Raw genomic sequence first — 13,867 nt, 5'->3', positions numbered from 1 at the left:
CTCCATGGGTTTGTGTTTTTTACTTTTTTTCCCCTGTAATGCATTTCTAATCTCATAGCGTTGTGGTCAGAAAAGATGCTTGATATGATTTCAATTTTCTTAAATTTACTGAGGCTTGATTTGTGACCCAAGATGTGATCGATCCTGGAGAATGTTCTGTGTGCACTTGAGAAGAAAGTGTAATCTGCTGTTTTTGGATGGAATGTCCTATAAATATCAATTAAATCTATCTGGTCTACTGTGTCATTTAAAGCTTCTGTTTCCTTATTTATTTTCATTTTGGATGATCTGTCCATTGGTGTAAGTGAGGTGTTAAAGTCTCCCACTATTATTGCGTTACTGTTGATTTCCTATTTTATAGCTGTTAGCAGTTGCCTTCTGTATTGAGGTGCTCCTCTGTTGGGTGCATATATATTTATAATTGTTATATCTTCTTCTTGGATCGATCCCTTGATCATTATGTAGTGTCCTTCCTTGTCTCTTGTAACATTCTTTATTTTAAAGTCTATTTTATCTGATATGAGTATAGCTACTCCAGCTTTCTTTTGATTTCCGTTTTCTCTGCTAGCTTTCTGCCCTTCTGACTTCCAGTGCCAGGTGCTGTGTGTGCACAGGGCTCTGCTCCTCCTACATGGGAGGCCAAGGTGCTTCTCTGCTAAGGCTACCTGAAGAGGTCCAGGGACATTCAGATCAAGAAGCAAGCCAGCCAGTGTCCTCCATGCAGCACAGCTGAGCACTCTGGTTAGAGCATGGGTCTGTGTGATCTCACTTAAGAGTTAAAAATCCAGTGAAAAGAGGTATTGGTACTCCTTCCTCTTCCTTCTCACCAAATAGATGTATTAGTAGGACAGGAAACATGCTAGTGGAAAATTACCACTCTGGGTGACATCAAGAGTGTTTTCCCTTAGATCAGCTTGGTGCTTTGTGACCACCTAGAGGGGTGTGATAGGGTGGGTAGGAGGGAGGGAGATGCAAGGGGAAGAGATATGGGGACATATGTATATGTATAACTGATTCACTTTGTTATAAAGCAGAAACTAACACACCATTGTAAAGCAATTATACTCTAATAAAGATGTTAAAAAAAAAAAGAGTGTTTTTCCTTAGTTTGTGAAATCCATGTTTCCAGAAATAAGGCTTGTTTTTTGGTCAGTAATGCTTAGAAATAGCTGAATGAATCAAACCTGCATTGTTTCTTCTTTATTTAAAAGCTTACATTGGCAATGACCAGTTTGAGTATGATCACAATGGTGCAAAGGAAAATTAACCCCTGTTTTACCTTGAAAGAGCTCCAACATATAGGTCCTACCATATTATGTGGTTCCCATTGCTTAGAGACATCAAAAATTAATGATTCATTTGTGGATTATTTCCTGGTTGATAGGAAACTATCTTGGAGGCATTTTTAAAAATAATATATTCAGGGGAAAAATTTGGCTGTTGTATGCTATCTACTAATAAGAAAAGGATGATAGATTAAACAAGAGTTACTTTCCCAGGGTAACCATTAAATATGTATGTAGGACACAGCAAATAAGCACAATAAGAATGAGTTTTGACAAGTTAACAGCACAATTTATCTTTAAAGCGCTGTTTAAAAACAAGCTAATTAATCCTCTCACCCTCTGTATGATAAAGTGAAAAAAATTGTTACCCTTCCTTTTTTGTTGTTCATCAACCTAGTTTTATTTGAATAATATTTAGTTTGAATGTGTTTTTGATCCTACTTGATGTCTTCCTCAGTGATAGATTTATTGCTGCCCTCCTGGGAGACCCATCTGATGATGTGACACTCCCAAAGAAAAGATTAAGTCAAACAAAACTGGCTAGCCACTGCTTGAGAGCTCATTTATAACTTTCTGAAGTTGTAAATGAAGTGGAGCTTCACAGAGGCCCGTGGCTCCAGACAAGTAGACAAATTCCTACCATACATTTCTCCCTGGGGGGAAAGGTAAAAGTTAGATTTTACCTACAAGTGACTGCCATGATTGCACTAAACCATCGAGCATCATCCTGCTGACAGCCTGCCTTATATTTACAGAAACTGACTTTGTGGCCAGTTTCTCAACTTACCAACTTTATCAACTTTTTCTCCCAGTATTATTGAGATATAACTGACATATAACATTGTATTAGTTTAAGATATACAACATGATGGTTTGATATATGTGTATATTATAAATGAGTAAGGGTTAGTTAACATCCATTGCCTCACATTTCTTCTTGTGATGAGAACTTTTAAGATTTACTCTCTTAACAGCTTTCAAATGTGCAGTATTGTTAACAGTAGTCACCATGCTGTACCTTACATCTCCAGGACTCTTTTATAACTGGAGGTTTGTACCTTTTGACTACCTTCATTCATATCTACCCCCTCTCCAACCCCTGGCCTTTGGCAACCATGGTAACCACCAATCTCTTCTCTGTTGCTATTATTCATTTTTTTTTTTTTTTAGATTCAACATGTAGCTGAGATCGTATAGTGTTTGTCTTTATCTGTCTGACTTATTTCACTTAGTATAATGACCTCAAGGCCCATCCATGTTGTTGCAAACAGCAGAATTTCCTTCTTTGTAACGGCTGCATAATATGCCTGTGTGTGTGTGTGTGTGTGTGTGTGTGTGTGTGTGTGTGTGTATCACATTTTCTTTATCCATTCATCTGTCAGTGGACACTTTGTTCACATCTTGGCTACTGTAAATAATGCTGCAATGAACATTGGAGGGCAGAAGTGACATTGCTGGATCATATATATGGTGGTCCTATTTTAAATTTTTTTCATTTTTGGTAACTTTTCATTTTCATATAATTTTAAATATACCTGGAAAAGTTGCAATGTTATTATAAAGAATTCCTCTAGATTCTCTACTTCGATTGTGCCAATTGTTTCGATTTTACCCCATTTGCTTTATCATATTCTCCTCTCTCTCTCTCTCTCTCTCTCTCCTTTTTTTTTCTGAATGTGAAAAATGGAAAAATATAATGTGATTTTCTCGGAATTCTGAGTATATAAGTGCTCAATATTTAAAAGATTGGTATATACTTAAAATAATATTATTGGGTTTTTTCTTCCTTTATTTTTTAAAATTAATTTTTATTGGAATATATTTGATTTACAATGTTGTGTTAGTTTCTGCTGTACAGCAAAGTGAATCAGTTATACATATACATACATCCACTCTTTTTTAGATTCTGTTCCCATGTAGGTCATTACAGAATATTGAGTAGAGTTCCCTGTGCTATACAGTAGGTTCTTATTAGTTATCTATTTTATATATAGTAGTGTGTATATATCAATGAAATCACTATCTCAAAGAGATATCTGCACTCCCATGTTCATTGCAGCATTATTTACAATAGCCAAGACATGTGAACAACCAAAGTGTCCACTGACAGATGAATGGATAAAGAAAATGTGATACACATTTGTGTATATGTCAATCCTAATCTCCCAATTTATCCCTCCCCCCTTTTCCCCTTGGTAACCATAATATTGGTTTGTTTGAAAGACAAGACAGTAATAGCAGTAATATTTAATAGAGCCAAATAACTCAAGAATAAAAAACATATTTTGCATTTGAAGTAAATCTCTTACATTTAGAGTTAGCTCTGCCACACAGTAGGTATTCAAGTATTCAGTGAATAAATGATTATAAATTATTTAAAAGCATAAGTATTCCAAAACTGTTTATATTTCTTCTTCTTAATATACTTTATTTCTGCAACAAGGAGATGGATGGGAGTAACCTTTTTTCTGTAATTTAGAACATGAGTGTTTAACCTTTCAAACTTGCTTAATAATACAAACCACAGGCAAGAAGTTATCTTTACATTAGTGAATTAAAACATTGTGTTTTTATTAACTTCTGCTTAAGCTTAATACTGCAAAAAGTCATCACATTCACAACTGTGGTAAGTCTTTCTTTTCTTTTTCTTTATTTTTGGCCACACTGCGCAGCACTTGGGATCTTAGTTCCCCCACCAGGGATAAAACCTATGTCCCCTGCAGTGGAAGCACAGAGTCCTAACCACTGGACCGCCAGGGAATTCCCACCTGTGGTAAGTCTTAACTTAATTTCTGCCGGTTTGGATTTGGAATCAGGGAATGCACTTATCTTTAAGAAAGAAGAATATCATGACATAAAAAGTTTAAAATCTTAAAAGAAATCTGGAAGTATCTGAATCAGAAGAATTCCTTTGTCATTATTTCATCATTTTTGGTAAGAAAATGGGATGGGGTTACTTGTGTCAATGTCTTTTTTGAGAGGAATCTGTTATCAGTTGGATTGTAGAAATACTTTTTTGGGTCAAGGCACCTGTTTGGCATTCCACTTTCCTTCCAAGTAGAGCACAGTTAATTTTTATTAACAAAATTTTATTGTCAACATAATTTACCTATATTGTCCTAAGAAATTAAAGTATCATTAGATGAATATTCTAATTATGTCTATGTGGTCAGATTCTAGGAGACGCTGTGTTATTTGTGGTGGAGACACCTGTGGTGATTATTTTTATGTGTCAACTTGACTGGGCCATGGGGTGCCCAGACATTTGGCCAAACACTATTCTGAGTGTGTTTATGAGGATGCTTCTGGAGAGACTAACATCTGAACTGGTAGACTGAGTAAAGCAGATTGGCCTCCCTAATGTTGGGGGACCTCGTCCAATCGAAGACCTGCATAGAACAAAAAAGCTGAATAAGAGGGAAATTTACTTCCTGATTATCCAGCTGGGACACTGGTCTTCTCCTGCCCTTAAGTGGAATTTACACCATCAGCTCTTCTGGTTCTCAGGCCTTCAAACTTAGACTGGAACTACACCATTGGTTCTTTCGGGTCTCCAGCCTTGCTGACTGCAGAACTTGGGACTTGTCAAGTCTCCATAATTGTGTGAGCCAATTCCTATCATAAACCTCTCTCTCACTTTCTGGTATCTAGAACCAATAGCCTATTGATTTGTTTTCTCTGCAGAGCACAGACTAGCAAAACATCCTTTAGGGTACCTGCCCATTTCACAGTCACCCTCTTCCTTGGTATCTGCCTTCCAACCTGCGTTGATCGGTTTTATAACCATTTTATCCTATTTGACTCTGTCTTCCAGTCACAGTTGAGTAGTCCAGAGGTGGACATCTGGCTCCAAGTGGACCTTTCAGTTTATTTATCTCAAGAATTTGAAATTGGGCCTGAGAAAGAGGGAGAAAGCATAGTTTCCTACTTGGCCAGCAAGTAACATTTAGACTTGGGAGCTGTGGGTGACTGTTTTGTCATGTGGGTGAGAAGCAGAGAAAGCTAGTCTGAAAAGAGAATAGAAATTGTCACTGGTAGAAAACAAAGAAGGGGCTCCTGACCCACTTCTCATTCCTGTTTCCATTACTTCCTCAAGCCTGGATGCTTCTTGCCTTCGGTTTCTTGTAATACCCCGTTTCATACCCCTTCCTCTCCACCATGTATTTTATTTTTTACGTATGTTGGCTGACGTTGGTGTCTGTACTTGCATCAGTAGCCTAACTAATACATTGGCCAGGCTCATTTTTACTTCTTCTATTTGTTTGTTAACTAGAGCCAATGAGAAAAATCAAAGAAAAGGTAGGGTGGAAACCTGTTATGGTGTAACTCACTGAGGAGCAGCCGCAAAACAGTCAGTTCTAGTTGGAAGCCAACATTTTCATGAAGTATCCTAAAGTGAAGCATGAATTTCTGTATTAAGAAAATACTGCACAAGCCAGTAGTATAAGTATAACTTAACTTATTTTTGAAATGTTGATTTGATACTGTCAGAAGAGACTACACTTGTACTGCAAGAATGAGTTTTTTCTGCAAATTATTTGGCATTGTGAATTCAGGGTTAAGGTTTTGTTTCTTCTTTGTTAGAGTGTTGATCATTATTTGTGAACATGTATATGAAATCCTTCTAAGGTATTATGAGAACATTGCAAAATTCATTGTTAGAAGTACATGCAGTACTCGCCTTGGGGTTAAATAAGATACGTGCTCCATACCTGGCACATAGTAAGGTCTCCGTAAATGTTAACTGTTATTTTCAGATTTAGAAGAAAACAGTTTAAGTGTTCATTTATTTATCTATCTTTTCAGTCCCACGTGATTCTTCCCACACACAATTTAGGCAGTATTTATTTTTGCTCTGCACCTATCTGCATGGAAAAGTACCATAATGGACATGAAGTAAAACACGGGGGCTTCTTGTCAACATCTAAACCAAGGCATTCCTGCTGCAGAGTCTCCAGAGAGGGCTGTTGAAGGTGAAGACGTAACATAATTCCGTTTAATAGCAAAATGAGAGGAGGATTTTGCTGTACAGCTCCAACAACGACCTAGAACAGCAGGGCCCTCAAGTGCTGTACTTAGTCCTTGTCAGCTCCTCCTTCTGCCCATTCATTATCGATGGTTATGATGAAGCTGCCAAAGAGAGGAAGGAAGGGAAAAGGCGGGTAGAATTCTTATTAAGGTATTCCTATTTCTGCCAAATCACTACTTGGTTATGTAGAGCAACACATTTATCTGGAGACCTTTTTTAAAAATGTGAACATTGCCTTATAATGAATACTAAATAAAACCCCTAGGTCCAGATTAATTTTTAATGAGCAGCAGTTGTGTTCTGCATGTAATAATATTCAAATTAATACATAATTAAAGTAGAGTTGTACAGAATAGTTCACTTGAGAATTGAGTAGCGGAGAATAAAATTGAACATCTCCAAAGGCGGCCCACAGCTCTGTCTCCAGATTTTTCAGGCACGAAGAGAAATCAGTGTTTCCTTGAGGCGAATTCACACTTCCCAGAGGCATTAGAGATTGTTGAGAACTTTGACCAGGGCTAAAACCTTCCATGTTAGTTCATAGGAGGTGGTACTGGACACTAATTAGGACAAAATTGGCATATGTCACAGCCTTGCCCAGAGCTCTGTCACCTTCACAATGACTTTTCTTCTATAATTTCACTGGCTAATGATTTTCACCTTTCTTAAGGCAGGTTGTTGTGTCAAACCTTGTCACTTGGAAAAAGTAAGTAAGCAGTGCTGCCAATCAACGTAGCTTTAAATATAACTTGAACTTATTATATTGAAGGTATTATAATGGAAAAATGGACATCTCCAAAATGACAGGGAAATACACTGGGAGTCCAATTACTTGCCCTGCAGCTCTACTGCAGGTGCTTTAATGAAAGTCCAAGTGGTTGTTTTGGAGAGGGCACCTCTCTGTGGGGAAAGAGCAGCTATGGATTTCACCTGGAAAGTGCCTTAGTGAATAGCTGTTGCTTTTTTTAAACCCAGCGTCAATCTCTCCTTCCTCTTCCATATGCTCCCCAATTTCCTTGGGGGTACCACGTCTCCCACACTCTCAGTTCATGTACTTCAAATGAGGTTGACCTCATCCTTGGCTCCAAGAGTGGGCTTGTGACTCAGAGGGTCACATCCACCTGGCCACTCTGATTAGTTTAGGAATGAGCATATGACTCAAATTGGAACAGAGGCACTAAAACTCGGTTCTAGAATTTTAGGAAACTGCTGGGAGAGAAACCTTCTCTTTTTTTTTGCGGACTTGGAACTGAGAAGAGGTAGACCTGGAACTGGGAACTGTGCTAAGGCACAGGCCTTCCAGAGAAAGAAGCCAACATACAGGAAAATAGTTGCTGAAAAGGGATGGGCAGCTTTCTATAACATCGTTCAAATACATAAACTCAGCTGTGCCTGGAATTGCTCTATACCGGACTTTTCACTTACATGAACTGATAAATTCCCTTTTTTGCTTACTCTTGTTTGAGTTTGATTTTCTGCTATTGAAACTCAGAAAGTATTGACGAATATGAGACTCTTAGAAGTCTGTGCCTTTTCTCTGGTGTTATCTTAATAGAATTCAGGACACCTCCCCCTGCCAAGTTCGTGTGGTTGTTGCTGGTATTTGGGTGTTGCAACACTTAATTTGATCTTTGGAATCTCCCTAGGCTCCTACCTTGAAGGGTAACCCATAAGGCCCAGAAAAGCGAGGAGGAGAAGGAACTAGGAGGAGGAAAAGCTGGAAAAGTTAATGATCCAGCTGTCCCACTTTTCTACAGGGCCCACTTAGAGAAGATTCCTCCAGGGCAAAGCCTCTCAAACTTTAAGGGGGTATATAAATTACCTGAGGATCTTGTTAAAAAGGCAGACTATGATTCACTAATTCTAGGATGGGGTACGTGATTCTTCATTTCTAACAAGATTCTAGGATGCTACTGGTCCAAGGACCACACTCTGAGTGGCAAGGCCCTGGCATGGTCTCTGTCTGCACACTTAATCTCTGCATCAATCTAGAGTCTAGACTGAGTACCCAGACTGATGGTGGAATTCTTCAGGGAGTTCTACGTGAGAGATTTTCCTATACTCTTTTACTCTCCTCTTGGCAAAGCTGTTGAGCTAGACAGGGTTTTGCCTAGGGTTCATGGGTAATGCTATGGATGAAATGTCTAGAAATACTTCCAGTTTCTTGATGACAAATCACTTATTTTGTTCTGAAATAATTTACATAACTTACTTATCTAGCTCTAAAATAAAAACTCCTGCTTGGATTTTTGCTGTTAAAGTTTTTCCCAGAAGACAGAACGCTTATTACAGATGGTCAAAAGCTAGTTTTGCCCTCACCAAACTGAGACATACAGTATCTTTGCCTCACCCCCAGGGCTCCATATAGATTTTCCAAACCAACCACTAACTGGTCCTGGAGGAACCCAAAACCAATATTACAGTTTTAGAGAAATAGGTCAAATATCCCTTTAAATAAGAAACACATCAATTCTGAGCCCACAAGTTGTTTTTACCTTTCTCCCTAAAATGACAGGATAAGTAAGGTGATAGGAAGAATTCCATGTCAGTACTGAAAGGGAGGAAAGAGTGGAATGGAGGATTTGAATACTTTCTGGAACATATAAAGCAGATGGAAGAGAAATAAGGTAAAGGATCCTTCCCTGCCACACAAAGGAGGAGCCACTGCAGAAGTGACCAGATGATTCTAGTCTCAAGCTCAGAAGTGACTATGGGAGTTGGGCCAGTTTGTTGTGGGCATAAGGTTGCAAGCAAGAATGTAGGCTGTTTTGTCCATCTACAGAGATCTTTTCATAGAAGGTTGATAGCAAATACTACGTTAAACTAGAAGTCTAGTGCAACTGAAGTCTTTACAAAATATGAGAGATGTTGGTATATATTTTAATGTAACTGGGATTAGGAAAAAATCTGAAGAACCATTGGAGAGGGAGGGAAGGACAGTGAGGTAGACAATTAGGTAAACGTGGAGTGATGAAGTGGGTTGTGTGTGTCTGTGTGGTGTGTATGTATTTAAAATTGGTGACAATTTCTCAGAAAGAACGTTAAAAGGAGACAATGCCATAAAAATTAGACTTCAGGAATCTGCCTCTTCTTAGAGTTATTAGAATAAGATATAAGCTTGATTAGTATTCCTACTGGGCCTTTTGCTTAACTTCCAGCAAGGGATTTTATTTACCTGAAATATGATTCCAATACGTTGATCGTAAGAAGACATTTCACTTATGAAAAAGGGCTCATCAAAAACTCATTAAAATACCTTTTAAGCTCTCCTTTAAGGTCATTTTTAGTATTTGTTGCACTGTTAATTAGAAAACTGTAGTTTCCTTTATTCTTACTAGAAACCCTCTCCAGTAGCATCTTTGACTCTGGTATTTTGCTGACTGCCTTGTTTCCCTGAATTTAACTCTAACAGAATAAATGGCTCTATTTTTGCTTTGCTATATTTTCTTTAGCTATTAATTTTGCAGCCTTGATCACTGATAAATCCAAAGCTTTCATTTATTAATTTTTTGAGATGCTCTTCACATTCTCCACAGAGTCAGAGAAGATGCCAATTAAATTTGTTACTGCAGAAGTGAGATCACAGAAAATAAATTTATATGTTCACAGTACTAACTTCCATCATGTTGAAACCCAGTTTCTTACAATTACAAAATGTCTTATATGTAAATTCAATATATACTTATTGTTGCATCTTTGCAGACATTCAGCAAATATCATTCAGTTATGGTCTCCAAGAAAACGCATAGAGGAAAAATGTAAACTTTATGTTGCGTGTGTGAGAGAGATTTCCTGAAGAAGACACAGGAAACCTAGTTTCTAGTCCTAATTATGGGTCTTGTTTCCACAGCAAGTCAGCAACAAACACTAAGACAGGTTTTACAAAACCTGGCCATGCCTCAAAATTACCTGGGAGTTCTTTAAAAATACAACTTCCTGGACCCAGCTCAGAATCTACTGAATTAGCCTCTCTAGTGTTGGGGCCCAGGTATCTCTATGTGTGTAAATCTCCCCAGGGATTCTGATACTGTTATTCCTCTGAACATTGTTTGACAATCAGGATCTTATCCTGGGAGTATACAGAAATACTAAAGTATTATTTAATCTAGGCAAAGGTGCTGGTCTAACCAGGACCAATCCCTTGAGTCTGAGGCGGATGGAGGTGGAACACTTTCTCACTTGCGGATGAAAGATGTGAATTCTGTAGGCAGAGGCTGAGGATTCTATCTGGGAAAGTGATTAAATTAATTTTTAACTAGAATAAAAAGTCCAAAACAGGGTTTCCGCAGCCAGTGGGAGGGGGTGGGGGGTGACCCAGCTAGTGGGGAGGGGGCGCCCATGGCTGGTGGAAAAATAAAGTCCAAAACTGGTAATAGAGAAGCAGTGAAGGGTGGGAACAGTGCTGCCATGCTGCATAACCCCAGGAACCATTCACAATGCAGTTGTATTAGCTATCCATCACTGTGTAACAAATCACCCCAAACTCAGCAGCTTAAAGCAACAAATATGCGTTATATCACAGTTTCTGTGGGTCAGACATATGAGTCTCTCATGTGGTTGAATTCAAGCTGTTGGTTGGGGCTGGAGTCATCCTAAGCCTTGACGGGGATGACCTGCTTCTAAGCTCATTTATGGTGCCTGTTGGCAGGCTTCAGAACGTCTTCTTCCAAGCTCACTCACACGGTTGCTAGAAGGCCTTGGTTCTGTGCCATTTGGTGTGGCAGCTTGGTTCCTCAGAGTCAGTAATGATAGAGAGAGAGGAGAGAAGAGAGGAGGGAGGAGAACAGAGGAGAGGAGAGGAGAGAGAGAACCCTACAGATAGAAGCTGCAGTCTTTTTATAACCCACTCTCAGAAGTGACATCCTATCATTTCTGTGTGTTCTGTTATCAAAAGTGCATCACTAAGTCCCATCCACACTCAAGAGCAGGGGAATTAAGTACTTTTAGGGGAGGAGTGTGATGAATTTGTAAACCTGTCTTTAAAACCTCCACATTAGTCTATGTTTCCTCCTCTCCCAGTTGTGCAGTGCACAACTGCACATGACAGTCCTGGCTGAAAATGGAAAGATCAAGGACCAGGTGTAGAAGATGAGAAAAACCTGAGTTGCCTGGAGAAATTCTGAATAGAGAGCAGGGAAGCATGTGAAACAGTGGAACACAGTGGCCAAGGGCTTCGAGTCAAGCACACCTGGTGTGATTCTCAGCACTTCCGCTTTCTAACTTTTGCCTGTCATTCCCCTGCTCCCCTCATTTTATTGAGATACAACTGATAATAATTTGACATCTTAAGTTTCAGGCTTTTTAAAAGAAATTGTATAAAGGTGGAATGAATGGGCAGTAAATTTGCCAACCCCGTAAGGTTGCTTCTCATATTAAATTCTTCCGTGAGCTCTTTTAGTTCCATGGCTACAGCATATCTCAGATCTACCCACTTTTCTCCCTACCCCCTGCCAACTCCCTGGGCCGTGCCTCCACCATCTCTGATCTGGATGGCAGTAATGACCTCCTCACTAGTTTCCCCACTTCCACTCTTGCTTATTTACCTGGGGTTCATTCCCCACACATCAACCAGTATCATGATTAAAAAGTACAAATCAGATTGTGCCATACCTCTGCTTAATACATTCCGTGCTTTCATGTGGCTTTAAAACAGGATCAAAATTCCTCACCATGGACCACAAAGCCCTGCATCATCTGACTCTCACCTACCTTTCTAGACTCACCTTGGACCACCCTATCTCTGGCATCTTTTCTGCTCATCTAACAAGCAGACTATTTCCCACCTCAGGGCCTTTGCCCTTATTCTCCCTGCCTGGGACCTCTTCCTTCAAGTCTTTACATTGCCATCTCCTTCGTGTTCTTCTGGCTTTAGCTTGGACATCACCACCCCAGAGAGTCTTCCCTGATCATGCTCTCCAAAGTAGACTTCCCCTCTCTGGGCATTTTTATCCCTTCATGTAATTATTTTCCTTCCTAGTACTACTATCATCGTCTGTAATCATCTCGTTATTATTTGTTTTCTTATTTATTGCTGTCTCCACTCACCTGGAAAGCAAGCTCCATGAGGATAGTGCCCTGTCTCTTTGGTTTACTTGTTGTTGTATCCTTAGGGGTTAACCCCATTCCTGGATTATAGTACACTCTCGATAAATAGCTATCGAATGAATGAATAAATGAGAAAACGTGTTAAATGCTTAGCACAGTGCTTGGCACATAATAACTGCTGATATATGTTAGATAATTACATTTTAGATATATTAACATCTATTTCACAGGGCTGGTGAAGTGATTAGTTGGGATAATATGTGAAAGGCACCAACTGTAGCCACCATTTACTGAATGCCTAGTGTTGCATTCATGTAATGGGGATAGAGAAGGATTGACATTTGGCTACTCAACATGTATTTGTTTGCAATCCCATATATATTTTTTTTTTTTTTGGCTGCATTGGGTCTTCGTTGCTGCGTGCAGGCTTTCTCTAGTTGCAGTGAGTGGGGGCCACTCTTTGTTGTGGTGCTTGGGCTTCTCATTGCAGTGGCTTCTCTTGTTGCAGAGCATGGGCTCTAGGGATGCAGGCTTCAGTAGTTGCAGCACACAGGCTCAGTAGTTGCGGCATGCAGGCTCAGTAGTTGTGGCACATGGGCTTAGTGGTTCCACGACATGTGGGATCTTCCTAGACCAGGGATCGAACCCGTGTCCCCTGCATTGGCAGACGGATTCTTAACCACTGTGCCACCAGGGAAGTCCTGCCCATAGATATTTAATTGAATTTTCAAACATTCACACTAATATTATTCAGATTTTAAAATCCCAACCTAAAAAGTATTGTGATCCGTGTTGGGAAATGTGAGACAAATGAGCATATTGTTCTGGGCACAGTTTGTTCCATGAAGCAAGTTACTAACTAGACCTTATTGTTGGAAGCATTATTAATTCAAGTATTCCATTAACTTGCCCTTCCTACACTTGACAAAATCAACCTTGTTTGTGCTAGAATATTTATTCTCCTGTAACAGGGATACGGCTGAAAAAAATTTTAGGTAATATCAGAAAAACTATCAGCTGAAAAAAAGATTCCTCAAATAGAAGGGCTGCTACTGGCAGGAAATTCACTCTGGGTGCGAGATCTCCCACTGTAGCAGCCCAGAGCCGCATCTCACTGTGCTTCCCGTGGCAAAGAGCCTGGCACATGGACGATGCTCATAAATGTTTGTTAAAATAAAGGAAAAGTGAATTAAAGTCTAGGCTCACACCTTCTGCACAATCTAAGGGGAAGGAATATGGGATTGAAGGCTTTGAGTACGTATTGGCTTAAGTCACCATCCTGTTGTTTACTAGCTGTGTAACCTAAGACAAATTATTTAATCCCCCTGAGGTTGGATTCTGAAACCATAACAAGGAAAAATGCTGTTAATTCTGTAGGACTTGTGTGGTAACAACTGGGAGATAAGGTAACTAGCTGAATGCAGTTGATTGTTTTTACTTCCCTCCCTCGCAGCTGGCCTCAGAAAGTTAGCCTGCTTTTCTGACTTTTCTAATCTTTTCAGCCTTT

At 39.4% G+C, this 13,867-nt stretch overlaps 1 protein-coding gene across 1 annotated transcript in view; it reads left to right on the top strand.

Moving 5' to 3' along the window:
* Positions 1 to 13,867, top strand: part of LOC309963984 (uncharacterized protein) — a 212,132-nt gene that overhangs the window by 84,967 nt on the left and 113,298 nt on the right. The window contains exon 3 of the mRNA XM_082842580.1: positions 3,959 to 4,059. Within this exon, the coding sequence (XP_082698706.1) occupies positions 3,997 to 4,059 (63 nt within the window). The 5' untranslated portion in view covers positions 3,959 to 3,996. The remainder of the gene's footprint in view (positions 1 to 3,958; positions 4,060 to 13,867) is intronic.

This window comes from Leucopleurus acutus (assembly GCF_964270905.1).
Source record: "Leucopleurus acutus genome assembly, chromosome: 7".
Lineage (NCBI taxonomy): Eukaryota > Metazoa > Chordata > Mammalia > Artiodactyla > Delphinidae > Leucopleurus > Leucopleurus acutus.
This window is presented reverse-complemented; position numbering and strand designations above follow the sequence as displayed.